The sequence below is a fragment of the Podarcis filfolensis genome (genome assembly GCF_964270895.1).
Source record: "Podarcis filfolensis genome assembly, chromosome: 8".
NCBI classification, from domain to species: domain Eukaryota; kingdom Metazoa; phylum Chordata; class Lepidosauria; order Squamata; family Lacertidae; genus Podarcis; species Podarcis filfolensis.
Window position 1 is genome coordinate 26641840 of NC_139611.1, and position 26017 is coordinate 26667856.

The window sequence follows — 26017 nt, forward strand, 5'->3', positions numbered from 1 at the left end:
ATAATGCAGTGTGTAATATGGCCCAGGTGCCGCTAAAATTTCTATGCTAGGACCTTCCCTTGCTCAGCTGACAGAACCTCTACTCCCTTCTTTCACTGGAGTGGAGTGAAAAAGAATCGGTCACCCCCACAGTTCGAACCATTGTTGATCCAATTGCCTGGGACGGGGAAATGGGGGTGGTGCGGTGTTATTTCCTCATCGGCCATGAGCCCCTGGAGTTCTTTGTGTGTGGATTAGTTTACTCTGGCCTTACTACCATCAAGGGATGGGGGATAAATTTGATTCAGTTCACACTAATCTGATCTGTACTTTATGAAACGATACAGAAACTGAAACCCAGCCGGCCTCGGATATTCCCACTCCTCCAAATCTTGCAGTGCAGTGCTCCAGGCAAGCAGTGTGTTAAAAAATGCATATAAATGTGTATATCCATGAAAATAACTTGCAAAAGTGCATTATATAAGGGAAATCGTTTTGCAGGAAAATACCGTATTTTTCGCCCTAAAGGACGCACTTCTTCCCCTCCAAAAATAAAGGGGAAATGTGTGTGTGTCCTATGGGGCGAATGCAGGCTTTCGCTGAAGCCTGGAGAGCAAGAGGGGTCGGTGCGCACCAACCCCTCTCGCTCTCCAGGCTTCAGGAAGCTATCCGCAAGCCGTGGGAGAGCTGCCTGCACCCCGAAGCCTGGGGGCGCGCTGAGCTCAGCGCCCCCCAGGCTTCAGGCTTCGCACAGCTCTCTGCAAACCGTGGGAGGGCTGCGCGAAGTTGCGCAGCTCTCCCACGGCTTGCGGAGAGCTGCCTGTTCTGGGGGCTGCTGTCGGGGGAAGCTCGGGCTTCCCCAGCCCCGCGCCGGGGGGGGGAAGAAATTTTTTTCCCTTTATTTCCCCCCAAAGAAACTAGGTGCGCCCTATGGGCCGGTGCGCCCTATGGGCCGAAAAATACGGTATGTTTCTTAGCAAAATTGCATACAAAGAAGTGTACATGGTATGAATCATAGAACAGAATCATAGAATTTGTAGTGTTTTGCGTCTTATGCCGGGATTACATTCTGGGGATAGTTCGCATGTGCAAAAAAAGTACAGTGGAACCTTGGTTCTCAAATGTAATCCGTTCAACTCCCAAGATGTTCGAAAACCAAGGTGCGGCTTCCAATTGGCGCAGGTGTCCTGGAAATAATAGCCGACAGCTGCATCGGACATTCAACTTCCAAAAAATGTTTGGAAACTGGAACACTTACTTTGGGGTTTTCTGCGTTTGGGAGCCGATTTGTTCGTTAACTAAGCTGACCAAGAACCAAGGTTCCATTGTATGCCCAAACCACCCTCATGCAACCATCTTTACCTTTCAAGCAAAGCAGAGAGCTCTGGGGTGCTCCTGTGGGGGCAAATGGATTCCCAGAAAATCTCCTGAGAACATCCCAGAGCCTGGTAAGCAAGGCTTTTAAAAACTTTCTGCTCCAGGAAAACCCGGTGCAAGAGGAGCTTTTAAGCTCTCCGCCTTCCCTGTGCTTAATCTGTGGGATTTCAACCAGCCGGCTTTCAAATTGCGCAAGTTAATTGCACACAATTGTACCGTATGAAGGCAAATGGCACTAGAATTCATGAGGATTCCTTTTGTGTAAAGAAGAAGAAAAAATTAATGTGGAATTGTATGGTACGTAAGACCGGAAAAATGTGAAACCGAGACGGCAAAGCCCATCTCGCCTTGGTCGCCTGACCAGCTCAGCCTGCTGCGTTCACCCTCTTTGTGTAGCTCTGAATGGACATCTGGAAGTGTTGGTTGGTGTTGAGATGGGAGTGGAAGAGGATGACGTAGGCCTTGGGGGCGAAGTAGCCCCCGAAGATCCCGGCGAGGGTGCAGAGGAGGGTGGCGATGTGTATAGCCGCCAGGTACTTGCCCTTGTAGATGCTTGCGGCGGTGGTGTACGTGATGAAGGAGACGAAGTAGATGAGGTTGCTGAATGTGATGCACTTGGCTTCGTTGTAGCTGTTGGGAAGGTCCTTCCCCATGTAGCTGATGGTGAAGCAAGCCACGCCCAGCAGGCTGTTGAAGATCATCCAGAAAACGGGGATCACCGTGTTGCCCTGGCTGCACTCCAGGAGAATCAGCTCCTCAAAGGCCTCATAGTTCTTGTAGGGGGCTGGTGGGCTGATGGTGAGGGAGGTGAGGACCATTGTGCCTTGCAGCCCAGTGATGGCTCCTATGAGCAGGCCGGAGCCGTGGTACTTCCGCCAGGCCCCATACAGGCCCGGAGCCCTGGCCGCCATCTTGAAGACGATGACGATCTGCACCGAGCGCGCCGCCATGCACGAGAGGCACCCGGTGAGGCAGGTGCTGTACACCGACAACCTCAGAAGGCAGACAAAGTGCCCTGGGGCCCCGAAGAAGCAGTAGAGGCTGAGGCCGGCGCAGGCCAGGGCGCCCAGCATGGCGAAGCACATCCAACCGCCGGCCGACTTCACGACGGGCGTGTGGCGATTCCGCACGAAGACGCCTGTGGTCCCGGCCACAAGCAGCAGCAGGAGGGTGTTGGCTGCCAACAGGGCCACGGAGATGGGGTCGTCCCACAGCATGAAGACGACGGTGCGGTCAAAGCAGGCTTCGCTTCTGTCAGGCGCCCACTGATCCTTCCGGCACTTCTGGCAGGTGTACGGATCTGTGGGGTGGCAGGCCTAGTCAGCGGAGGCAACTGGAAGCCACGTTTTCCCCATCCCTGGGATCTCTGGGGGGCAGCCAACAGGACAGCCGCTGCAGTGTAGTTGTTAGAGAGTCTGACTACAAGGACCTGTGAGACCAGGGTTCAAATCTCCGCTGGGCCAGCTGGGTGCGACTTTGAGCCAGCTGCTGCCTCTCAGCCTAACCTCCCTCACAGGGTTGTTGTGGGGGTTAAAGGAGGAGGAGGAGGAGGAGTAGAATAATGTGTACACCACCTTGAGGTGCTTGGAGAAAAGCCTAGGATACATATGCAATAACCAACTGGGATAGCTCAGCTGGAAGAACACAAGACTCTTAATGTCAGCGCTGTGAGTCTGAGCCCCATGCCAGGCAAAAGATTCCTGCATTGCAGGGGTTGGACTAGATGACCCTCGCGACCCCTTCCAGTTCTATGATTCTATGAAATAGTTAATCATGGATTCCTTGCTGTAAGAACGTTGCCTTTCCTCCCATCAGCACAGCTCAGCCTTAGTGTACCTATATGCTGCAGTGCCTCGCCGTCTGTGTGTGTTGCACTCTGGAAGTGCTCTCCTAATATCACAGTGTGCAAGAGTGTTATTAAGGGGTGGCCCTGGGTCTTTGGTACTCCTCTCATCCCTGCATCTCTTGAACCCGTCCCCTTCCTCCCCACCCCAACTTCTAGACCTCGCCCACCCACCGTCTTAGTTCGCTCAGGGTCCTAAAAGTGCACCTGCTCCTACAAACTGGCGGCAAACAGGTGGCCCATTTAAAACAAGAAAGCAGACTCTCTCTCTCTATAAGATTAAAACTTTCCAAAGACAGTTATAAGCATCTGAAACCAGTCACATTTAGAAATAAATTGAAAAGCAAATAAAAACGCATCTGAAGCACATTCTCTCCCTGAGGCCTGTAGGTTTTTTTTAGGTCTGCTGGACATTGTATCTTTGTGAAGGGGTGAACTAAGGTGCCCAGAATTTCCCGAGGGAAAGAATGTGCTTTAAAGGTATACCGGGTACTAAACGCTCCTTTTTTTGCCACTGCCATCACCCCCCAGGCTAGCATGAGCGAACCCTCTGTGGCTCCAGCACATTTCCATGTTTCTCCATCCCTCCGATGCTTTGCAAGAGAGCTTCCTGCTTCTGGTCATGGGCCACTTGGCCATGGCTTCCTCCTAGAGGATGCAGGTGAGACCACAAACCCTGCCCCCAAACCTCAAAAGCTCAGGAACATTATGCAAGGCTTGGGCTTCGGGATTAGGAAGCCATGTGACCTCAGAGGCGTTGGCCCTGTGGGGAGACAGCAAGGGGGCAGAGCCAGCCTGAACCCATGGAGGCCATGGGTTTAAAGAGGCAGGAAGCAGAAGAGTTGAATTGCCTCTGCCCGCCTGCTTCTGACTCTGGTGCTGGCCTGGCCTTGCCCTGCCTGCTGACAATTCACTCACCGCTTCTGTTCAGGAAGGTTCCTGGAGAGCAGCCCAGGCACTGGAAACAGCATTGGTGCATGCCCTGCTGCACCTTCTGCTCCCCCGTGCCGCATTCCTTGGAGCACACGGAGTCAGGGACCTGGGCGGGAGGAGGAGCGTTGGTGTCAAGGGGTGTAAAAGGTAAAGGTAAAGGGACCCCTGACCATTAGGTCCAGTCGTGACCGACTCTGGGGTTGTGGTGCTCATCTCGCTTTATTGGCTGAGGGAGCCGGCGTACAGCTTCCGGGTCATGTGGCCAGCATGACTAAGCCGCTTCTGGCAAACCAGAGCAGTGCACGGAAACGCCGTTTACCTTCCCGCCGGAGCGGTACCTATTTATCTACTTGCACTTTGATATGCTTTCGAACTGCTAGGTTGGCAGGAGCAGGGACCAAGCAATGGGAGCTCATCCCGTCGCGGGGATTCGAACCACTAACCTTCTGATCGGCAAGTCCTAGGCTCTGTGGTTTAACCCACAGCGCCACCCGCGTCCCTGTCAAGGGGTGTAGGTAGACCCAAAGTGCCCTCATGAGCCAATGCTACAACCCCCCTGTAGTAGAATGGGTTGCTCGCTCCCATTTTTCCCTGGCAAGGGGAATTCCAGGCAGACCAACGTCATGGGTGATGGCTAGATCTCAACAGTAAAAATCTTCCCTGGGTGTATGAGCCTCCCACTCCTCCGTGTGTGCCTCCTTACCTGATTATCCTCTGTGTGCCACAGGAGCCTGTCCTTGTGGATGCTCAGGCGGTCCGGGTTCCTGTCAAAGGAGCCCACCACGGTGTAGTTCCACTCCTGCCCAGCCCATGTCCACAAGACCAGGTCGTAGCCAACCAAGGGGTCCCCATTGGTGTCAAAATAAATCTGTCTGTGGTTCAGGCTGAAGTTCACCCGCTTCACTTCCTTCAGGAGCTGCAGCAGAGAGACAGACAGACAGACTAATCCAGCCAACCATGACCTGATATCCTTCAGATGTTCTGGACTACAACTCATGTCAGCCCCAGTACATCTCATCTGGTGAAGCGTTCTGGAGGACTCTAGAGCTTGCCACGTTCTTGTGGGTTGGTCCAAAGATATTACCAAACTGTGGGCTTGGAGGCATTTTCCAGAGTTTCTCTGGGGAGAAGGAATTAACTGCTAAACCAGTTTTAAGTCTGCAGTGTGGAAACGCCCCATGTTTAAAATTAAATGCACGAAGCCTTGTTTTGCTGGAAGATCCCCAAGCTGGCTGAACCAAACGGTCCCATTCCCTGGACGAACTCCCCTTCCATTTTTTGATCCTGGAAACTCCCCATGGATTCTGCAATTTTCCACACCCCAAACCCGAACTCTTTAATTAGGCAGGGTTTGTGAGCAGGAAAAGGGAGGGGAAAGGGCGAGAGATCCAGGGCTCAGTGCAAGCGACTTGGGGGCTGCTGTCTCCTGGGTCACCCTCTAACAAGATGAATCATAGAGTTGGAAGGGACTCTTGAGGTTCATCTAGTCCAACCCCCTGCAATGAAGGAATATTTTGCCCAACATGGGGCTCAAACCCATGCCCACGAGACTAAGAGTCTCATGCTCTACCAAGTGAGCTATCCCAGCTCACATACCCCCAATGCCCATCAGAGCATGCTCAGCTGGAGAGATGGTGTGGCATAGGCGCTAAGATTATATCATGCAGAGAAATCTCAGCTGTTATTCTGTTTTCTTCGGCATCCTGGAATCCCGGGAATAAGCAGGGATAAGCACCGTGGCACCCTACAGATGTTGCAGCCTCCATCTTCCATGAATCCTGCTGGCTGGGACTGATGAGAGCTGGAGTTGAGCAATATCTGTAAAGCCACAGGTTAGCCACCCCTGGCTGGCACCTGCTTTTTCCATGGAGAGACCCCACACTTACCACAGCAGGAATGCCACTTGGCACTGTCCCTGCCGGATAAATGCCCAGAGACAGAGAGAGATGGGGAGGTTTACCTGCCACGGATAGACGGTGCCCTTTTGGCACACACCAGTTTGGCAGCCCAGCAGACGGTGGAGGGCATGCGCCATGACATACACCGCTGAGTACACACTAAATGCTCCTTGTGTGTCGTAGGGCGACGGCTCCTGCCTGTCGGGCAGCTTGCGGAACCGAGAGAATTGCTGGCCGCACCTTTCCTTGCAATTCCGACACGAGCCAGCATCGCCCCTGTGGGGACCCGCTTCCTCTGATGCGGCAAAAGCTGCTTCAAACGCCTTCATCCCCGAGAGGCGTGCCTGGTGGATGGTTACCCCGAGCACCGTGCCGATGCCCTGAATGCCGGGGATCTTCCAGATTTCCGTGGCCAATGACCAGTCTTCCGTGCCCAGCCACACCTTCCCGGTCACGTTCTGCCGGGCGGCCTCCCAGAGGAACAGGAGGGCACTGCGCTTGTTGGCGAAGACGGTCACCACGTTGGCGGCAGAGGCCACCACCTCCAGGACCATGCGGGCCACCTCTGCACTGCTGGCGGGGATGATGCCCTGGTACGCGAAGCAGATGCCCTCCTGGGGGGCCGCTTCGTGCAGCATCTGCAGGCCCTGGAGTCCGTAGTTGTTGTCGCTGCCCACCACCGCAACCCAGGTCCACCCGAAAGTCTTCAGCAGGCGCACCATGGCGTCCACCTGCAGCTGGTCAGTGGGGATGGTGCGCAGGAAGGAAGGGAAGACCCTCTTGTTGCTGAGCGTCTTACTGGAGGCTTCATAGCTGACCTGGGAAGAGAGAGAGCAAGGCAGGAAGGAGGCAACTGCTCTTGATATACATCGGGTCCTCCAGATGTCGCTGAAGTTTAACTCCCAACAGCAACCCCTTCTCTGTTCCCAGCATGGCCAGAGATGATGGGAGCAACAGCTGCAGGGCCACAGACATCCCCTCACCCCTGATGCAGCTGGATGGGGAGATGGAAACAGTTCTGTGAGTTGGAAGGGACCCCCAAGGCTCATCTAGTCCAACCCCCTGCAAACCAGGAACAGCAGCTAAAGACTCCCTTGACAATTGGCCATCCACCTTCTGTTTGAAAGCCTACAAGGAAGGAGAGTCCGCCACCTTCCGAGGGAGTCCGTTCCTTCGTCAAACAGCTCTTGCCCTCGGAAAGTTCTTCCTAATTTTCAGCTGGCACCTCCTTCCTTGTCATTTGAATCCATGAGTTCGGGTCCTGCCCTCTGGAGCAGCAGAAAACAAGCTTGCTCCAGGTACATCACTGACGGAAACAGAGCCACCGGTGGGACGTGTCGGCTAGCTAGCAGCCACCTCAGGACTCCTCAGGCGTCTTTTATCGTCAGTCCGAGGCTCCCTCTGCTTCAGTTCACCGCCCTTGCCCTCCCCAACATTTCCTGAAGGCTTTCTTCTGCCTAATCTACACTTTCACGGACATGATCCGGCAGGAACCTCTCCCCAACACAACTTCCCAGTGGACTGAGTCGCTTTTACTTTGCAGTGATCTCTCCTGCACCAGCAAAGAGGGTAATTTGCTTTGGGGGAAGATGTGTGGTGTGAGAAAAATAAGGCAGAATCGTAGAACTGGAAGGGACTCAAAAGGCTCAGCTGGCCCAACCTACTGCAATGCAGGAATCTCAACCAGACACTTGTGAAACATGCTATCAACAGCCTAAAAGAGAGACCAGGAAGAGCAGTCTGGCACCAACCCCCTGACATCTCTGGGCAGCTGCTGGTGCCTGTTCTTGCCCACCCCCAATAATTTTCCTTATTCCTGGGCCTGGCTATGCTGACTGTGGCTGGTGGGGAAGCTGGAGAAAGCACAGAGTGGGAGACGGCTCTCCTAATCCACGAAGTCCCACCGCCCTTCGGGGGCTTACCTCTGGCATGCAGAAGACGCCCAGCAGACTGGCTGTCGTGAAAGCATTCTCACTGGTGTCTGGCCCGATGACGCCCACAACCTTGGGCAGGGAGTGGGTGTAGTTGGCAGCCACCACCAGCTGCCGGGCACCGCAGCAGCCCTCTCCGCCACCCTGGGAGAGGACGCTCAGCGTGGCGTACATGTTGGAGGATGCCGAGCAGGTGTCGTAGATCTCGTACCCCAGCATGACGTTGGGCAGGAGGCGGCTGGAGTTGTTGATTTCCTCCACCCCCAGCCGCATAGCCTGGACCAGGTAGTAGCCGTGGTGGCTTGCGTCGTACATGCTGCAGAAACAGAGAAAAGCCATTGGAGAAGGTGGAACTAAAGGACAGGTGGGGGGGGGATCCCAAGTGAGACAGCAGCAAAATATTGCATGGTAGACTGCTCCTATGCAACAGGCTCCATTATGACACTCCATTCCATGTCCTCCCTCCTTGTTGCCTGCCCCACAACCCTGAATTTGTCAGCACCTTCTTTTTTATTTCTCTCTCTCTTCTTTATTATTTATTTTTGGCTAACTCTACATTTATGTTGATGGGACGCGGGTGGCACTGTGGGTTAAACCACAGAGCCTAGGGCTTGCTGATCAGAAGGTCGGCAGTTCGAATCCCCACAACAGGGGGAGCTCCCGTTGTTCAGTCCCTGCTCCTGCCCACCTAGCAGTTCGAAAGCACGTCAAAGTGCAAGTAGATAAATAGGTACCACTCCAGCGGGAAGGTAAGCGGCGTTTCCATGAGCTGCTCTGGTTCGCCAGAAGCGGCTTAGTCATGCTGGCCACATGACCTGGAAGCTGTACGCCGGCTCCCTCAGCCAATAAAGCGAGATGAGCGCCGCAACTCCAGAGTCGTCCGCGACTGGACCTAATGGTCAGGGGTCCCTTTACCTTTTATATTTATGTTCTGTGAGGGATGGAAGAGGAAAGGCCCTGTGTGAGAGGCAGGGGAGAGAGAATCTCCCAGGGTGGGAGGCTGGGGGAAGCGCCCAGGTGAGAACTGGGATAATTTATATCCCTTGGTGTGCATTAAGAGTAAATATATAACCTTGATAGGTTTTCTTCTTCTTCTTCTCCTCCTCCTCCTACATTTTCTTTTCTTTTCTTATGCTCGCTTTTTCTTATTTTTACTCTCGGTTTTGCTTTTACTGCATTCTAAAACTTTTAATAATGATTATAAAACACAAACTAAAAACAATACTGAACTGTAAAATAAAATGGTCGAACAAATAAAACGAAACATAGATTGGTTGCAAACAAATGGACAAGTGTTCAGTTCTCACTGGGCTGCTTGGAGAGTTGTCCCCCTTAGTTCCCCCCTCCACCTTGCCCGCTGGTACTTGTCTTATTATGATCTCTGGAAACTTCTTTTAGTCAAGTCATTGGTCCACCTGCTTCAAGATTCCCTGCAAGGTGTGGCAGCAGCTCTCTGGGGCTGCAGATGGGGGTCTCTCCCAGCCCTTGAGATGGTGACGATTGAACCTGGAGGACCTTCTACTCTGCCCCTGAGCCACAGCCCTTCTTGTGCCCTGGTTGCACTGTTTTGATTGCATGAGCAATGGCACTCATAGCCTCCAACTTTAGAGCTATTGATCTGTTTACGCAGCTTCTTTGGGAAAAATTGAATAGGAATTTCCAGCCCCCTTCATCTTTTATAAAACTGGAGGAAGCTGGAGGGTCAGGGATTCACTACACATAACTTTGTCCCATGTATGTTACTTGTTGACACAAGACACTGTTTCAAAGGAGATTGGATAAAATCCATGGAAGAGGTGAGGTCGATCAGTGGCCGTGAGTCATGATGGCTGCACGGAACCCTCCATATTCCAAAGGGGAATAGACCTTGCGACCTTGGAGAAGACACAGCATGGCACTTCTTAATGGGTTTTCAGCTGAACTGCCTCTCAGAGGGACAAAAGAAAAAATGACCACCTAGACAATATCAAAACTGATTAACCATCCAGCGAAACACAATAGCTGATTGCAAATAAGTAGGATGCCTGTCTGTTGCCAAGACAAGCCTAGTGTGTTGGGGGGGTGGAGAGAAACGGTCTTAAGCTGACTGTGAGTCCACATTGGAAGGGGCCTGTCTGCAGCTCCTTAAAAAAAAGTCTAGAGGACGGGTGCCACCACACACAAGGCTCTGCTGCCTGTAATGCTACTTCTGCTTGTGCAGGATGGTGGGATAGCAAGTAGAGGAGCCTCACTTGAAGGTATAAGTGTGTCTATGGGAGATGTTCCTACGAGCACTTGACTGTGGAGAAGTTACTTTTGGTATTTGCCGTTTTCATTTGCTCTTTTGCCAGGATTAAACATAGCTTGGGACCACATGCTTCCCAGACACAGATACCTGCATCCTACATAGGAAGATGACTTATCAGATCACTGGCCCATCAGACCATCTAGCTCAGTGTGGTTTACCCTGACTGGCAGAAACTCTCCAGGGTTTCAGACAGGGGTCTGTCCCCACCCTACTTGGAGACGCCTTTGGGAATTGAACCTGAGACCCTCTACACGCAAAGCACTGAGCTATGGCACCTGTGATATTTCTGGCTCCTCTCACTTACCTGTCGCAGATGTCAACTTCTGGCTTAGTTTTCTGGGGTTTGGTGATTTTACTCCGGTGAATTTGAAACAGCCCCGCAAGGGTATAATCTCCATCCAGCCTCAGCGGGGAAGAAATCCCCTGGTTTAAGTTCCCACTGGCAAAGCAACAGAAGCCCCAAAGCAGCAAATATGAAAAGGGTGGGGGAGAGAGACTCATCCTGAACAGACCAGGGGAAGTCACTGTTGCAGCCACAAGGGCACTCTGCTTTTTGGGAAGGAGGAATACTGAGGCCAGTGTCCCTGAATCACCTGGGATCATTTGCATAACCCTGCACACCTGTAAAATGCTTCAGAGCAGAGGGCAATATATACATACACAGGAAACTTTCCTGGAGCAGGGAGGCAGCAGGATGTAAGCCGAAAACCAAATTGTGGGGTTTAATTTTCCTAACAGATTCCGCAGGAGAGTGGAAGTAAAATGTGCTCTCTCCTCCTGGGCTCCTTGTGGAATAATTAGACCCTATAAACACTTGCAACACTCCTTGTGCCCCCTGTTACGATCACGTTGACTACATCATGTAGGAATGGATGCACTAGCGGCCTGTGCAAGTCTCTAGTCCTCAGCTACTAAAAAAACCCGAAAGCACCCAAAAGGAATATATCATGAAAGATTGAAATCTTTTGAAAGACTGAAATGAAAGAAGAGGAAGCAGCTATGTTTTGACATGTTCACTGCCACGCTGTTACAATGCCTGGCTTTTTGGAAAGAATTGGCACTTCCACCATGCACGGGTCTATCGCTGGACTCTATGCTGCTCCATGTCTGCATGATGACATCCTCATCCAAATGCTGGCCTGTATTATTTCCCCACTTAATCCAGATTATGGCTTCCATGGAAAATCCGATAAGGAAAGAAAATATATGCAGAAACAGTGAATCTTTATTAAAAGAGGAGAAAATGGGGATCCCCCATGGTGGGGGAGAACATGGGATGGTATTTTTGATGATGACACTTTGCTTTGCAGAATTTCCAATGGTATGTTTTGTTAAACACATACCGGTAATACAGGTGAATGGTTAATCTTCCTCAGTATTGTCCACATTGACTTCCAGCAACACTCTGGGGTTTCAGGCAGGGTTCATTCTCAGTACCACCTGGAGATGCTAATAGTGAACCTGGGATCTCCTGGATGCAAGGCAGATGCTCTGCCACTGAGTTATGGCCCTTTCCTTTAATTCTTAAACTCTATAATCAGGACAAATATTTGTAGAAATGAACCAAACTAGTATGTTGTTACCAATGCTGGTGATACTCCAAATAGACCCATTGGAACAAATTGATGTGGCATTGATTTCAGTGGGTCTGCTCTGAGTAAAACTCAGCTGGATGAAATCCCAGTATTGGGGAGAGTGCAATGATTTCCATTGCTCTGCCCATTTTCATCATGTGTAAACCCCATCACACTTTCCTTCCTTCCCTGGAAAAACAGCTTTGGGAAGGAGGGAAGTTTCAGCAGGGAATGAATGAAGAGGTGTGCTTAACCCTTGTCCCACCTGACACTGGGCCCTATCCAGCTATGCTCTACACAAAGTAGATAGACCCACTGAAATTAATGGACCTCAGTTTGTCATGGCCATGACTTTCAATGGATCTTCTTTGAGTGGGACTCTCTCATTGGATACAACAGATTATTTTCTTCCACTTGAGTGGACTTGCTTTCTGTTTGCTGAAGCCTTTGGAGTGGCCACTGATTGGCCTGATTCAGGAGGACTCTCCTTATGTTGTTATTTGATGTCATCATGGTGCAAAAACATGCATGAATCTGGGCACCATCAATTATGGATCCTCTGTTTTTTTGCAGGGGATCCCTTCAAACTGAAGTGTAACTATCACAGAGACCCTGAGTCTCATGACACCACATAAATCGTGGTCCATATCGAGGCAGTGCTAAAAAGTGGCAAGTGGCAGTGCCAAAAAGTACCAGTCTGGGACTATTTAGAGTTCAGTCATTGGATACAGATCTGATCTGTGCTTTGATGGGAGCTGGTTGTTCTCTGTAAAATTTGTGGCGAATTCAAAGGGTAATCCCATTATTATTTCTTGGATCCAACTTACTTTTTTCTTTTTCCTTTCTCCTCCTGTGATGAGGCTGCATTTTAATATTTTAATGTTTCAATATTTTAATCTTGTTTTTAAGTTGTATTCATTCAACTTGTTTTTATTATTGCTTGTTAGCCGCCCTGAGCCCGGCCTTGGCTGGGGAGGGCAGGGTATAAATAAAAATTATTATTATTATTACATTGCAATGAGGTTGGACCCTTGGGTGTCCCTCCCAACTCTACAATTCTATGCGGTCATTTGTTTAGCTTGCCTTCGTTTATTTTATTGTGTTCTGCTTTTATTACGTATTTTATTACGCTATCGCGTTTCTACTGTTAGCCGCCTCGCGCCCGTTTGTGGAAAGGCGGGAAATACATTTAAACAAAACAAAACACAGCTGGGGGAAAACCTTACAACGTCTCCCACGGTTTGCCTAGCTACCTTTCCATTCCAACCTCAAACAAAAAAGTCTATTGCCCGGAAATCCAAATGATGGGTTCCTGTAATTTCTGGTGCTCCTTCTTATATCTGCGAGGCAACCATATGACGTCACGACGTTCCGAAACACGAAGCCGCTCTACTTATTCCTGTCTCTATCGTCGTTTCCCGGCTCGCGAAAGGACGCGCATGCGCGCTAGCGGTCGCTTTGGAGACGCGGGCCGCCGCCGAGGCGAGGTGTGGGGATGGCGAACCGCCGCTTGAACCCGGCCAGCCTCCTCCGGCGGCAGAGGAGCCGGCGCCGGCGCCGAAAAGCGGCTCTGCAGTCTCCGCCTGCTCCGCCTGAGAAGAAGGCCCGCGGAGGGCCCGACGTCCTGCAGCGCTATGCACGCGAGTTCGCCCGCGGCCTCCTCTCCGTGCGGCCATCGCAACCGCCGCCAACGGACGAAGAAGCCTCGGATGAGGGAGAGATGCTGACGGCCGTCGAGGCCAAGGAAGGCAGAGCCTTTCTGCTCCTGCCTCAGGGGCAGGTGAGCGCGGAGAGGGCGTGGCTATGCAAATACAGGACGCGCGCGGGTCGTTCCCCCCCCCGCCGTTGGAGACGTTACCAAATAAGGGAAGGGCGTGGCTTGGGAGTAGAAGGGGCGTGCTTATGCAAATACTGCCCGTCGACTCCAGTTTATGGGGTTGGTCTATGAGGTGCTGCCGCTCAGGGAAAGGGCGTGGCCAGGAAACACAAAAGCCGTGATTATGCAAATACAGAGAATGGACTCCAACTCAATGGGTTCGCCATTGGGTGGAATAGCTGTATGGTATAGGCCTGCAACTTACACAGAGTTTGCACCTAAAGTCCAAATCACCTCTGATCGAAATTCATTTGGTTCCGCGGTGGGTGGGATTGCAAAGGCATTTGTCCTGGAGAACCCTGCCCCCTTCTTCCCCCTTTTAATCTGTTTAATAAAAAAATTCTGAATGTGCACACGTTAAATGCGCATAAGTTGCGGGCTTACTGTACAAGGAAGAATGTGCTTTTGTGGGGGGGTTGACTAGGTAGCAGAAGGGGCAGGGGGAAGTGGGCAGGTAGATATGGAAGGGCTGTAGTGGTAGAGTATCTGTCTTGCATGCAGAAGGGCTCCTATCTCAAGCCTTGAAAAGTCATTGTGTAGAATAGATAATTTGGAGCTAGATGGACCAATGGACTGAGTCATTATAAGTCAGCTTCATATTTCAGTCAGGCCTATATTCAGAACCATGCGGAATACTGTAGAATCTAACTCTGATTTTAGCAGAAGGATTGTAGCTCAATGGTAGATTATCTGCTTTTCGTGCAGAAGGTCCTTGCTTCAGTCCCAGGTGGCATCTCCAGATAGGGCTGAACGAGACTCCTTGTCAGAAACCTTGCAGAGCTTTGTAATTGCAGACAGTAATAATCTAGCTGGACCAATGGTCTGACTTGGAATAAGGCAGTTTCTAATGTTCCTAGAACATCCTCTGTGGCCCTTCAGCTGTTCCCATAAGCTGGCCAATGATGGAAGTCCAACAGTACTTGGAGGACCAGTATCCAGCAAATGATTATGATATAGAATCATAGAGTTGGAAGAGACCACAAGGGCCATCGAGTCCAACCCCCTGCCAAGCAGGAAACACCATCAGAGCACTCCTGACATATGGTTGTCAAGCCTCTGCTTAAAGACCTCCAAAGAAGGAGATTCCACCACACTCCTTGGCAGCAAATTCCACTGTCGAACAGCTCTTACTGTCAGGAAGTTCTTCCTAATGTTTAGGTGGAATCTTCTTTCTTGTAGTTTGGATCCATTGCTCCGTGTCCGCTTCTCTGGAGCAGCAGAAAACAACCTTTCTCCCTCCTCTATGTGACATCCTTTTATATATTTGAACATGGCTATCATTCACCCCTTAACCTCCTCTTCTCCAGGCTAAACATGCCCAGCTCCCTTAGCCGTTCCTCATAAGGCATTCCTCATAAGGCCTTTGACCATTTTGGTTGCCCTCCTCTGGACACGTTCCAGTTTGTCAGTGTCCTTCTTGAACTGTGGTGCCCAGAACTGGACACAGTACTCCAGGTGAGGTCTGACCAGAGCAGAATACAGTGGCACTATTACTTCCCTTGATCTAGATGCTATACTCCTATTGATGCAGCCCAGAATTGCATGGGCTTTTTTAGCTGCCGCGTCACACTGTTGGCTCATGTCAAGTTTGTGGTCAACCAAGACTCCTAGATCCTTTTCACATGTACTGCTCTCAAGCCAGGTGTCACCCATCTTGTATTTGTGCCTCTCATTTTTTTTGCCCAAGTGCAATACTTTACATTTCTCCCTGTTAAAATTCATCTTGTTTGTTTTGGCCCAGTTCTCTAATCTGTCAAGGTCGTTTTGAAGTGTGATCCTGTCCTCTGGGGTGTTAGCCACCCCTCCCAGTTTGGTGTCATCTGCAAATTTGATCAGGATGCCCTTGAGTCCATCATCCAAGTCGTTGATAAAGATGTTGAATAAGACCGGGCCCAAGACAGAACCCTGTGGCACCCCACTAGTCATTCTTCTCCAGGATGAAGAGGAACCATTGATGAGCACCCTTTGGGTTCGGTCAGTCAGCCAGTTACAAATCCACTGAGTGGTAGCATAGTCAAGACCGCATTTTACCAGCTTCTTTACAAGAATATCATGGGGCACCTTGTCAAATGCCTGAGACCCCAGAATGGGTTACACCATTAAAATGTAATATTAAAAACAGTCTAGGACAACTTCTCTGGGTAATGTTAAAAGGGGCAGCCAGCATTTACATATTAGTTTGCTTATTTACAGTAGTTATTTTCTACCTGTCAGGCGCTGACATTCACTGGCAAGTGTTCCCTGACGTGCCTGTATGGCTCTGTACGGGTGTTTGGGTTCAACATCGTTCCAGATCAGCCCCCGTATCACCTCTTTTCCCCTTACTCCCACTGTGCTCTCACCATTGAAGCAGTGGCTTATAAGGAGCCAGAAAAATCTGGGAAGGAAATGAAAGCAGAGGCAAAGTCCATCCTCCGAGCACATCTTGTGCCCCGAGGTAAGTTGGAATGGAGGGTGGGCCCTGAACTTGTTCCTGTGAGAGGGTGATCTTGGATGTTTGAAGAATATGATGTGTTTTGTGCTCACACAGAGCTCTGCCTCTCGGGAATCAGATTGTTAAAAAAGGCTTTTGTGGACAGGCTGTCTAGTGTGTGTTTATATATACCCATGTGCATCCTTTGAAATTCTTTTGGAGTTTCTGTGTGCAGAATGGATATCTTTGATGGGCATGATTTTGACCTGTGGCCCTTTGCCACAGACAGGTCATTTTACTGTTCTGTGTTGCAGTCTGGTAAGGGGAAAAGCCTGGATACAAATAAATAAAAAAATAAAAATTCACATCCAGCAGCTCTCTTTCAGTCTAACGCTGTTCACAGGGTGGTTTTGTTTGTTTCCTGAAATATTTTATATTGCTTTTTCAGAAGCTGTGTTTAGTATTTTACACTAAAAGAAATGCAACATGTACACAAAAACCAGCCGTTTATAAATCACGATAAATACACATTTAAGACAAAGCAGCCACAGAAAATTTAAGTCCTCATTGAAAACATGCAGAATTTGCAGACTTCTCAAAAAAACAACAACCCCCAAACAGGTGTTTGTGATTCCCTAACTTCTTCTGGAAGAAGGTTCCAGAGCTCAGGGCCTGTTGCCAATAAAAGCCAAACCCAGGCAGCTAATGTCCGAACCTGTTAAATAGTAGGAATAGAGAACAAGATTGAGTAAGCCACAGTTGGGTAGCTGCCTTATTGTGAGAATAGCTCTGTGTGTGTATGTTTTGCTTCCCTGTGCTCTGTAGAAAAAGCTCGTGCAAATGTGAAGACTTCCAGGACTGAGGCAGGCTCTACTTGAAGCCCTGCAGAACCACTGCAATTATTATGGTTTTCTGTCCTTATCACAATGGCCTTGAAGCATTATGAGGGCCAAGCAGGAGGCTTACTGTCTCATTTGTGGTTTCATCATTTGTCTTTCCAGATGCAAGATGCAAACTGATGAAAGACTTCATTCCTCAGTGTTCCATGATTTTGTTGGAGCGTCTGGATACTCCAGCGACTAGGTTCATTCACAGCTACTCAAATTTCTCCCACATATTCAAAGCAAAGGTGAGTTCCTTCTGTCCTCTGAGTTTTCGCAGAACTGATTGAGGATGGCCAGGATACACTGTAAGACCTGGTGTCATGTGTTCAGTCCCCATAAGCAGGGCCTCTACTTAATCCTCTTGAATTTGAGTAGAACCCTCTGTGTGATGGGAGACCCTGATAAAGCAAGATTATACAAGGGAAGGTCAAGGACTTGGTGGGGGTGTGATGCATGTGAGAACATGCCCTTCTTTACAGTTTGAGCATTCACACCTGAAGTCTGAAGACACCCGCTAATGAAAAATGCTGACTATGTGGCCTATATCAAATTTCTGTTTGGGCTAATTACATGGATTTCAATTGAGCTGCATTGGTCCTGGGTCTTGGGTATCCTTTTAGGCCTCTTGTGGGGATGAAGCTGCTCTGCTGGGCAATCAAGGCTTCCTTTGTGCTAATGTTTCTTGGATTTGGGGCCTTTTAATTTATCCTACACTTAGGCCTGAACTCCAATGGATATATCCGCTTTTTGGGTGTTTGTCACTTAGCCAAATACTTGCTAGCTAAGGCCAATTTGCAATGAACATTAATAGCCCTGCTGGATTCATCCAAAAGTCCATCTGATCCAGCATCCTGCTCTCCACAGGAGCCTCTAAGATGCCTCTGTGAAGCACACAAACTAGTTATGAAGCCAAATGCCCCTTGAACCTGCCATTCCCTAGCTGTTAGTATTCAGAGGGATGCTGTCTCTGAAGTTGGGGGTTCTTAATACCTGCTAATAGACATACAGTCTAGCCTGCCCCCCTTTTTTTAAATGGATAAAACCACCTTCAGACAAATGCCTTCTCATTCCTAGAGACAGAAGGCTCCCAGTTTCACTCCAGAGGATACAGTGCTCGCTTCTGTTGGTGCTGGGAAGCAAGACCCCAGGAATGGCCTGCTGATGTCGGAAAGCACATTGTCAGCAGTTGAAGAGTTAGTCCAAGCATGCCAAGGTGAGTAGCTGAAAGCTAACGTGAGCAAGGGTGAAGTGCAGCTGTAACCTAAATGGAGCAGTGCTTGTATCTGAAGACTTGTTAAATAAAAATGAAGCCAATGGGGCCCTCCTTTGTCCACAGAGGAAGAACTGGGCCAAGCTGTATTCTCTGATTCTAAGCTTGGAGGGAGAATCTGTTTCTGCTTGGCCGTTTTTTATTGAAAAAAGGTGTTGGTCATGTTAATCTCCTGTGAGATTTCATGTAGCTGTGCCAGTTGTGTGTTGTGAGTTCTTATTCTCGAATAATCATTTGAGATTGTAACTTCACTGGGGCAATTATGTTCAGATGCTGTGTTTGTGTTTCAGATGAGGATGAAGGCTGCCCTATAGTCTTGGTTTGTGGCCCCAAAAGTGTTGGCAAGTCAACTTTTAACAGATACCTGATTAATATTTTGCTCAACAGGTGAGTTCTCTGGTGAATGAGAGAGCTTCTTTCTCCCAACTCGTTTCCTATTTTCCTTGGGTCAGGGGTGGCGGGTGCTGTTTTATCTCCTCCCCACCGTGGGCTGTCAGCTCTCTCATCCTTGTCTGGCTATCCTGCCTTTGTTCCTTTTGCCAAAGCAGTCTCTAGCCTTCCAGTTTTGAAGGCCTAGCACTTATAAGCATGTATCTCTTAGATTTTGCAATGCTTCTTAATACCAGCTTCTGGAAACCACAGGAGGGGAGAGTACCCTCCCTTGGTCCTGCATTCTGGTTTGCCACAGGCATCTGGCTGGCCACAGTGAGAGAAGGATGCAGGATTTAGATGGGCCATTCTGAGCGAGCTCAGCTCTTCTGATGTTCTTATAACCATCCTGATTGCTGACAAGAGCAGGTGGGTGGTGGGCTGCTGATCAGAATATTCAAATTTTTGCTTTAGCTTCAGGCTGGGTTTTCCAGTGATGGCAGTCAAAGGCATTCTGTTAACATTTGTATCATTTCCTCTTCTTAATTGTAGCCTTCCCTGCATTGAATTCTTGGACTGTGATCTGGGGCAGCCAGAGTTCACGCCTCCTGGGTGCGTTTCCCTAATTAACGTAACAGAGCCGCTTCTGGGTATGTGCTTTGGAGGCATTTTCAGAGTGATTTGAAATGTCTGGACGCCTGTTCTGAGTGGCTTTATTTGTTTTATTTATTTAACAATGAATGACTGTAAGAAAACCTCTAAGTAGCTTACAGAAATATAAAACAAAATATTACAGTTATCATTGAAGACAGGTATTGTAAATTATACCAGTGGTGATTAAAATCAACAGTAGCTAAAAGTAAATAAAACGCATGTCAACCTACTATGTACCTGAGTAGGCTGGCCTTAACAAAAAAAATTTTAGCAGGCGCCAAAAAGAGTGCAGTGAAGGTGCCTGCATGATGTCAATAGGCAGGGAGTTCCAGAGTGTAGGTGCTGCCAGAAGATCAGTTTCTTACAAGTGCAGAATGAGCATTATTTGGCACTTGCAACAGTGTCAGATCTGCAGATTGAAGTGGCTGACTGGGCATATATGTGGGGTAAACTGATCCTGCAAGTAAACTGGTCCCAACCTTCAGGACTTTGTAATAGTAATAATAATTCCTTGAATTTGGCCCTGGAGCAGATTGACAACCAAGGCAGATCTCTGATTTGTTACGTGCTGTTTTATGCTGACAGGGTCTCACTCCCATCAGAAACCATGCTGCAGCATTCTGTGCTAACATCAGTTTTTGGATGAAGCACAAAGAAAGCCCCACACAGAATTTACTTCCTGGTGTGAGTGGAGCTCTTCTTGGAGCACCAGCCTTTCCAAAGGGATCAAAACCAAACTGGAGCAATGACCTACTTTCCCGTTAGAGGTTGAGTCTAGAGAGAAAGGTCAATTACTTTCTGCACCCCCACCACCCCGTTGGGTGGATAAAGTGCTGTTGCAGCTCTTTTGAATATGTGCAGTTCTGTCAATTTCTTCTCCCCTTTTAGGTCCACCATTCACTCACCAGCGTACCCCGCGCAAAATGGTTTACTTCGGTGCAACCAGTTGTGAGCAGGACACTGAAAGATACATTGACACGCTGAAATACGTGTTCAGTGCCTACGAGAGAGACGTTCCTCTGGTCATCAACACAATGGGATGGGTGAAAGGTAAGGCTATGGGGAGTATGTGACTTTTTCTGCCGTGGGGTCAACTGGGTGCAAGTTTGAGATCCTGTGTTGGCCCAAGGCGAGGAAAGTGGGGATGTGGGGACTGTCACTGAGGCCCATTTCTCAAATTCTTTCTTACCTGGCCTTGCCGTCTCAGTTGACATATCTCTTGCTTATTCTGCTTCGAGAACCCTAAGCTGTGCAGGGTACTGGTAGCCAATGTTATTGCTATTTAGAGTAGACCCATTGAAATTAGCAGACATGGCTAACTTTGACCCATTAATTTCAATGCGTCTACTCTGCGTAGAACCCTTGACTCTGTGTGCCTCCCAAACCCCCAGCTTCTGGCTCTGGGGACTTCACCAGATTTGGAACATGGCTGCAGAGGTAGCACTGGCAACCCAGTAAGGCTAGAACCGTGCTTGAAGGGAAGCTGGCACCTGCCCTTCCGTAAAGATCTCAGCAAAGTGCACAGCGGGGGGTGGGGAAGGAAAGTCTTCAGTTGCTTTAATACAATACCGCTTCTCTTCTGGAATTTATGCTCAGTTTGGTATTTCTGTTTTTGTTTGCAAAGTCAGCATTTTCTGTGCTTGTTTCTGTGCTTGTGCAGTACCGAAACTGACTGGCAGAGAGGGAATATGAGGTTGGCCCTGGTCAACTGATATGTTTTTCTCTTTATATCAGTCAAGTATATTCATGTAATTCTGGTTCTAAGCTTCAGATTTCATTAGAATGTCAGATATGTTTCAAAGGTGAGGAATGGCAGGTGGAAGACGCAAGGTACTGAAAATTGGGAAGAAGGAGCTATGCAGGGAACTCATGCCTTGAGCTATGAGAGTGCAGGATGTGTGTGCATTCCTTTAAGAAGGACCCAAGCTTCTCTCTTTTAATGGCCATAAAAATTGTGACCATGGAGGCAAAGCCTGCTGAAATTGCAGAAGTGTTTGAATCAGGTGGACTTGGGTCCCCTGCAAAACCTTTTTCTCCGTCTCCCTTCGGCTCAATAGCCACAGAGGCCTGAAATGATGCACTCTCGCTTGATGCAGCAGCTTCACTTTGCACCCTATAACATGTGTTTCATCCTTTTGATTGAATTCCCACATTCCTGCACTGTTCAGACATGCTCTTGTTTTGTCTCCTGGTTCAAAGGTGCCGGATTGCTCCTTTTGATTGACATAATTCGGCTGCTGGCGCCTAGTCACATCGTTCAGATCAGTGCAGAAGACTTCAGGGACATGCCTCAGCTATCCCCAGAGTATATCCATTGCACTGCTGGCCTGCACACAAGAGGCAAAGCACTCCTCCGGCGCAAGAGCCTGAATGGGATGGAGGACTCAGGGCAGCAGGGCTTGGCCCAAGCAGGCTTCCACCCTCCACATCCTGGCCATCAGTTGCTGTGTGTCCAGCCAGAGTTCCCAGGAGCAGGGAACGCTGGCACTGGGTAAGTGCCATGCAATGGCATGTGGGGACAGGGGTGGGTGGGGTGGAGAGCAGGGCAGGGTAAGGTGATACCTTAAGGCCTTTCCATGACTAGCTAGCCTCACTTCGCTGGCACCTCTGCTTGCCTTTGGGAGTCCTTGACCCACTCTTTCTGCATCCCTTCCTGTCTGTCTTGTAATGTATATTACAAGCAGGTCACTAGCAAACTGTTGGCTAATAGTGTACTTGCAATAACAGCAAAAGAGTATTGTGGCATTTTAAATACTGTTTGTGTGTGTGTGACACTAGCAGGGGGGGGGCTCTGCCTCCCTTCTTCCTCCGCTTGTCAACCTCCACCATATTAACTTCCTGGAACAACTAAACCCTCTTTTCACCTTCCCAACCCCATTTCTGTGGCCGCTTCTCTTTTCTATTCTGCAGCCCTCCTTTGCGCTGTTGTTCTCACCTTCAGTCCCATGTCCCTCCCCTCCTTCCCCCTCATAAGGCTGGCCAGAGAGTGTGCCTCTCTACCAGTCTCTGATTTATTTCTCATTTTGCTCCTCTAGACGCACCCACAGCAGTGTCCTACGAGACATGGCAATCTTGGCGTACTTGGGCCAGCTGCAGCCCCCAGGCGTGGAATCTGTGTTTCCTTTACACAGCCTGATACCCTATCAGGTAAATGTGCCTACGCAGCAGAGCTTTGTGTTAGTATTGTCGTTACAGAGGCTTTGTGTAAGCAGCCAAGATGCAGTTACCGCTTGGGAATTGTTACCCTAAAGGATTCTCTCTGTCCTGCTCTTTCAGCCCAGGCTGCTTTCAGTCCATCCAGCCTGGCATTGTTTTCTCTGGCAGGCAGCAGCTCTCCAAGGTCTCAAGCAGAAGCATTTCCCCAGCCTGGCTTCCTGACACCCTTTTGAACTTTGAAGATGTGAAGTATCTTGCATGTGCAGAGTATATACTTTGTCGCAGAGCTCTGCCCCCTCCTCCCTCAAGTATCCCCAGTAGATTGTCCCCAGGATATGGCATCCAGAGGTATTCTTCTGTAAAAATAAACAGGAATTCCATTTCTGGCTGGTGATGCCAAGCGGTCATTAGCAGATGTAGCCCACAGAATTTGTATAACTGAAACAAAGCAAATTGCTGGTTGAGTTTACGCTCTTGCTTTTTGTTTTCCAGGTACCTTTCAATGCAGTCGCCCTCAGAGTCATACACACAGACGTTGCTCCTGCCCACATCTTGTATTCTGTCAATGCCAGCTGGGTTGGCCTCTGCCAAGTGCCAGATCAGGTGCCGTGTAACGCAGACGGGCCGGTCTTGTTGACGCACACCCCTATTTGCAACTGCCTGGGCTTTGGTAAGTGTCTTGCATTTGTAGCACCCCTCTCTTCCTGCCCCACCCTAAATCCTTAGTCTTTTGTAAAATGAAAACAGTCCATGATAGTGGGAGTGCCCTTTCCACTGGGAACTGTTCAGAATCAAAAGGGGCAGCAATCCACGGACTTCGGTTGACCTTGGTAGATAGCCAAAATGTATACTTCCCACCCAGCTTCCCCTTCCCCTTGAGAGGGAGGACCTTGTCTAGCCAGGGCAGGTGATGCAGGACTACACAGACAAATCACCCCCAACTTTTGCTTGTAAGAAGCAGCATCCCCTCTTGCTAAGCTCTGTGGGTTGGCTACCACTATCTGGCTCATGTGCTCTGCCCCCAAAGTGCTCCAAATATTTATTCCAGTGAAATTATATCTTGACCTTTCTGAGGGCAATTTGCACTATTTGGATTAAAAATAATAATTACAGTATGTAATTAAAATAAACACCGGTAAAAAAAAGAAAAGAAAAACCAAAGCAGCAGCAGATAAATATGAACTGAAATATTGTGATTAAAAACCAAGTCATGATTTCTCTTTAGCCCTGAAGTAGGTGTCTAGATTTTTGCAGAATGTTGCTAAAACGTCCAGAGGTAACCTTAGTTGTGCCAGCCTGCTAAGTGGTTCCAGAATACTCAAGGCTTGTTCTTCATATGCCCCTTTCTACAGGAATTGTCCGAGGCGTGGACACAGACAAGAAGCTGTACCACATTCTGACACCAGTAGCGCCACAGAACTTGCGATTTGTGAATTGCTTACTTATTGGAAGTATCCCTATTCCTAATTGCATCTTCCTGAACCAAGTAAGGACTCTTCCTTCTATCTATCCTGAACCTACTGCCAGCCAGAGCTATTGGAGAATCTGAGTTTTAATATTCAGAGGGAGAAAACAGTTTCTCACCCTCCCCCCATTTCTTTCCACGGTTCACAAATTCATACTGGGTAATGCTCACTTTGCTCCTAGTGTCCTATTGGCCTTAAAACCTTAGAGTCTGATAGATATGTTTGGTGTTTTGTTTTGTTTTTTAAACCCAATGAGTCTTTTGCTGGCATTTGCCACGTGTGTGTATGTATGTATGTGTGTGTGTGTGACAGACACAAGGTGTCCTATAACACTGTCTTTTCTTTGTCAGGTGGGGATTGAAGGGGACATACCCTATGTCACGTCGGAGTATAACTATGACATTTCAGGTGCTGGGAAATTGAAATTGAAAAAGCATCTTAAGAGGAGAGAACATACACAGCCATGAGCTCCAATCTAAATCCTCCTCTGCAGGAACTGATCAGCTCAGGAGACATGGCATGTTCTCAGGGGACCTTCCACAGGAGACCAGTTACAATTTTCACAGCTGAGAGTGTCATGCTGATCCACTGTGATGTTTTATTCATTTGTGTGTTTTCTTTGCATCCTGAAAAATTAAACTTTTGATATAAACTGCCTTTATGCCACATTCTTTGAGGTCCTTGGTGCAGGATTCACCAAACAGTGGCCCTTCTGAGTGTGGGTGAAATGATGCTTCTTTTCTGTTCCATCACTCTGGTTGTCATGTGCTGGCATGTGTTTCAGTTTTCAAGAGTCTGCAGCAATTTGGTATTTACTGTTCCTCTCTTCTCTGTGAAATTTGGTTTAGGCTACCCAAGATGTGGTGGTGGAGAATATCTGGTTTCAAACAAGAAATTACCAGGCTGCAGTTGCTGCCTGCAGAGGGAGCTCTGTCGCTCTTGCAGTGCAGTGAGCTTGAATGTTCTGGGTGCAGCCTTAACAGCCTTTTACCAAACAGCTCCGTGCTGAGAGGACTCTTGGCACAGGCCACCTGGCTTCCTGAAGATGCTGTAGCTGCTGCTGCTGCTTTTGAGTCCCTTATTATATTTGGATAAGATTCAAGGGAGCCAAGCTATTTTCATTGAAACAATGCTTGGCCCATGCCAGAGACCCTCTTGAGCCAAAGCTGCACTGCAGGAAAGGGATCTACTGCTGAGTCGGCTTGGTTTTTCTCAGGCTGTGTAACATCCTTTGCCTACCTGGGCTCCTTTGGTTGTTTTGGACTACAATTCCCATCAGCCCCAGCCAGCACAGCCATGCTGGCTGGAGCCATTGAGATTTGTAGTCCATCGTAGTCTCTGTTTTTTCTCTTGAGATCTAGCAATTCAGTCTCATTTCAGTGCTCATCCTTTGGGCCAGGGAACTATGCCTCACACAAGCTACTTTGATTTTTCTAATCTAATGGTTTTAAGGAGCTAGCTGCAGACAAAAGGTGGTTGAGATCATGTTGCTCAAGCCGCCTGATCGACTTACCTAAAGTCCTCTGGTTCTTGAACTTGCAGTTTTGAAATCCTAGATTTTGATCAAGAAGTTGGCCTTTGTGTGAACAGGCATCAGTGCACAGCTGGATGCAGTCATCTTAGTGTACAGTGGTACCTCGGGTTACAGACGCTTCAGGTTACAGACTCTGGTAACGCAGAAATATTACCTCAGGTAATATTCTGGTAACCCAGAAGTATTACCTTGGGAGAACAGAAATCGCGCGGTGGCAGCGGGAGGCCCCATTAGCTAAAATGGTTTCTCAGGTTAAGAACAGTTTCAGGTTAAGAACAGACCTCTGGAACAAATTAAGTTCTTAACCTGAGGTACCACTGTATACCTTTTAGATGGGGATGAGGAACTTACAGTTTTTCAGATGTTGCATTAGCCAAAGGCCAATGATAATAGGATGCAGAGGACTCAACAGCAGCAGCATTATTATTTATTAAATTTATGTTGTCATCCACTTTTGACTAGAGTATCTTCATTCCTCTGATAACATGGGCTCTAATCCGTGAAAGTTTAGGCTACAATAAATCTGCTAGTCTTCAAAACAAACCCTCTGGAAAGCAGTGATTCTGGATCCCA

The 26017-nt window shown here is 48.8% G+C and overlaps 2 protein-coding genes across 3 annotated transcripts; one reads left to right on the forward strand and one right to left on the reverse strand.

Moving 5' to 3' along the window:
- Nucleotides 1-958: 958 nt before the first annotated feature.
- Nucleotides 959-10857, reverse strand: TAS1R1 (taste 1 receptor member 1; the record flags this gene model as incomplete). Its single annotated transcript, XM_083628612.1, has 6 exons — nucleotides 959-2656; nucleotides 4118-4238; nucleotides 4836-5048; nucleotides 6093-6848; nucleotides 7953-8277; nucleotides 10553-10857. 6 exons carry the CDS (start codon nucleotides 10855-10857, stop codon nucleotides 1722-1724), a joined length of 2655 nt encoding a protein of 884 aa, XP_083484738.1. The 3' UTR covers nucleotides 959-1721.
- On the forward strand, nucleotides 10270-24566 carry NOL9 (nucleolar protein 9). Of its 2 annotated transcripts, none has more exons than XM_083628691.1 (12): nucleotides 10270-13602; nucleotides 15913-16135; nucleotides 17113-17240; nucleotides 18070-18208; nucleotides 18556-18652; nucleotides 19187-19284; nucleotides 20177-20338; nucleotides 21488-21779; nucleotides 22324-22435; nucleotides 22937-23114; nucleotides 23797-23930; nucleotides 24261-24566. In XM_083628691.1, the coding sequence occupies exons 1-12, from the start codon at nucleotides 13318-13320 to the stop codon at nucleotides 24375-24377; spliced, it is 1965 nt and encodes a 654-aa protein (XP_083484817.1). In that variant the 5' UTR covers nucleotides 10270-13317; the 3' UTR covers nucleotides 24378-24566. The 2 variants fall into 2 exon arrangements, with proteins under 2 accessions (XP_083484817.1, XP_083484818.1); XM_083628692.1 differs by having other exon boundaries at nucleotides 18076-18208.
- The last annotated feature ends 1451 nt before the right edge of the window (nucleotides 24567-26017 follow it).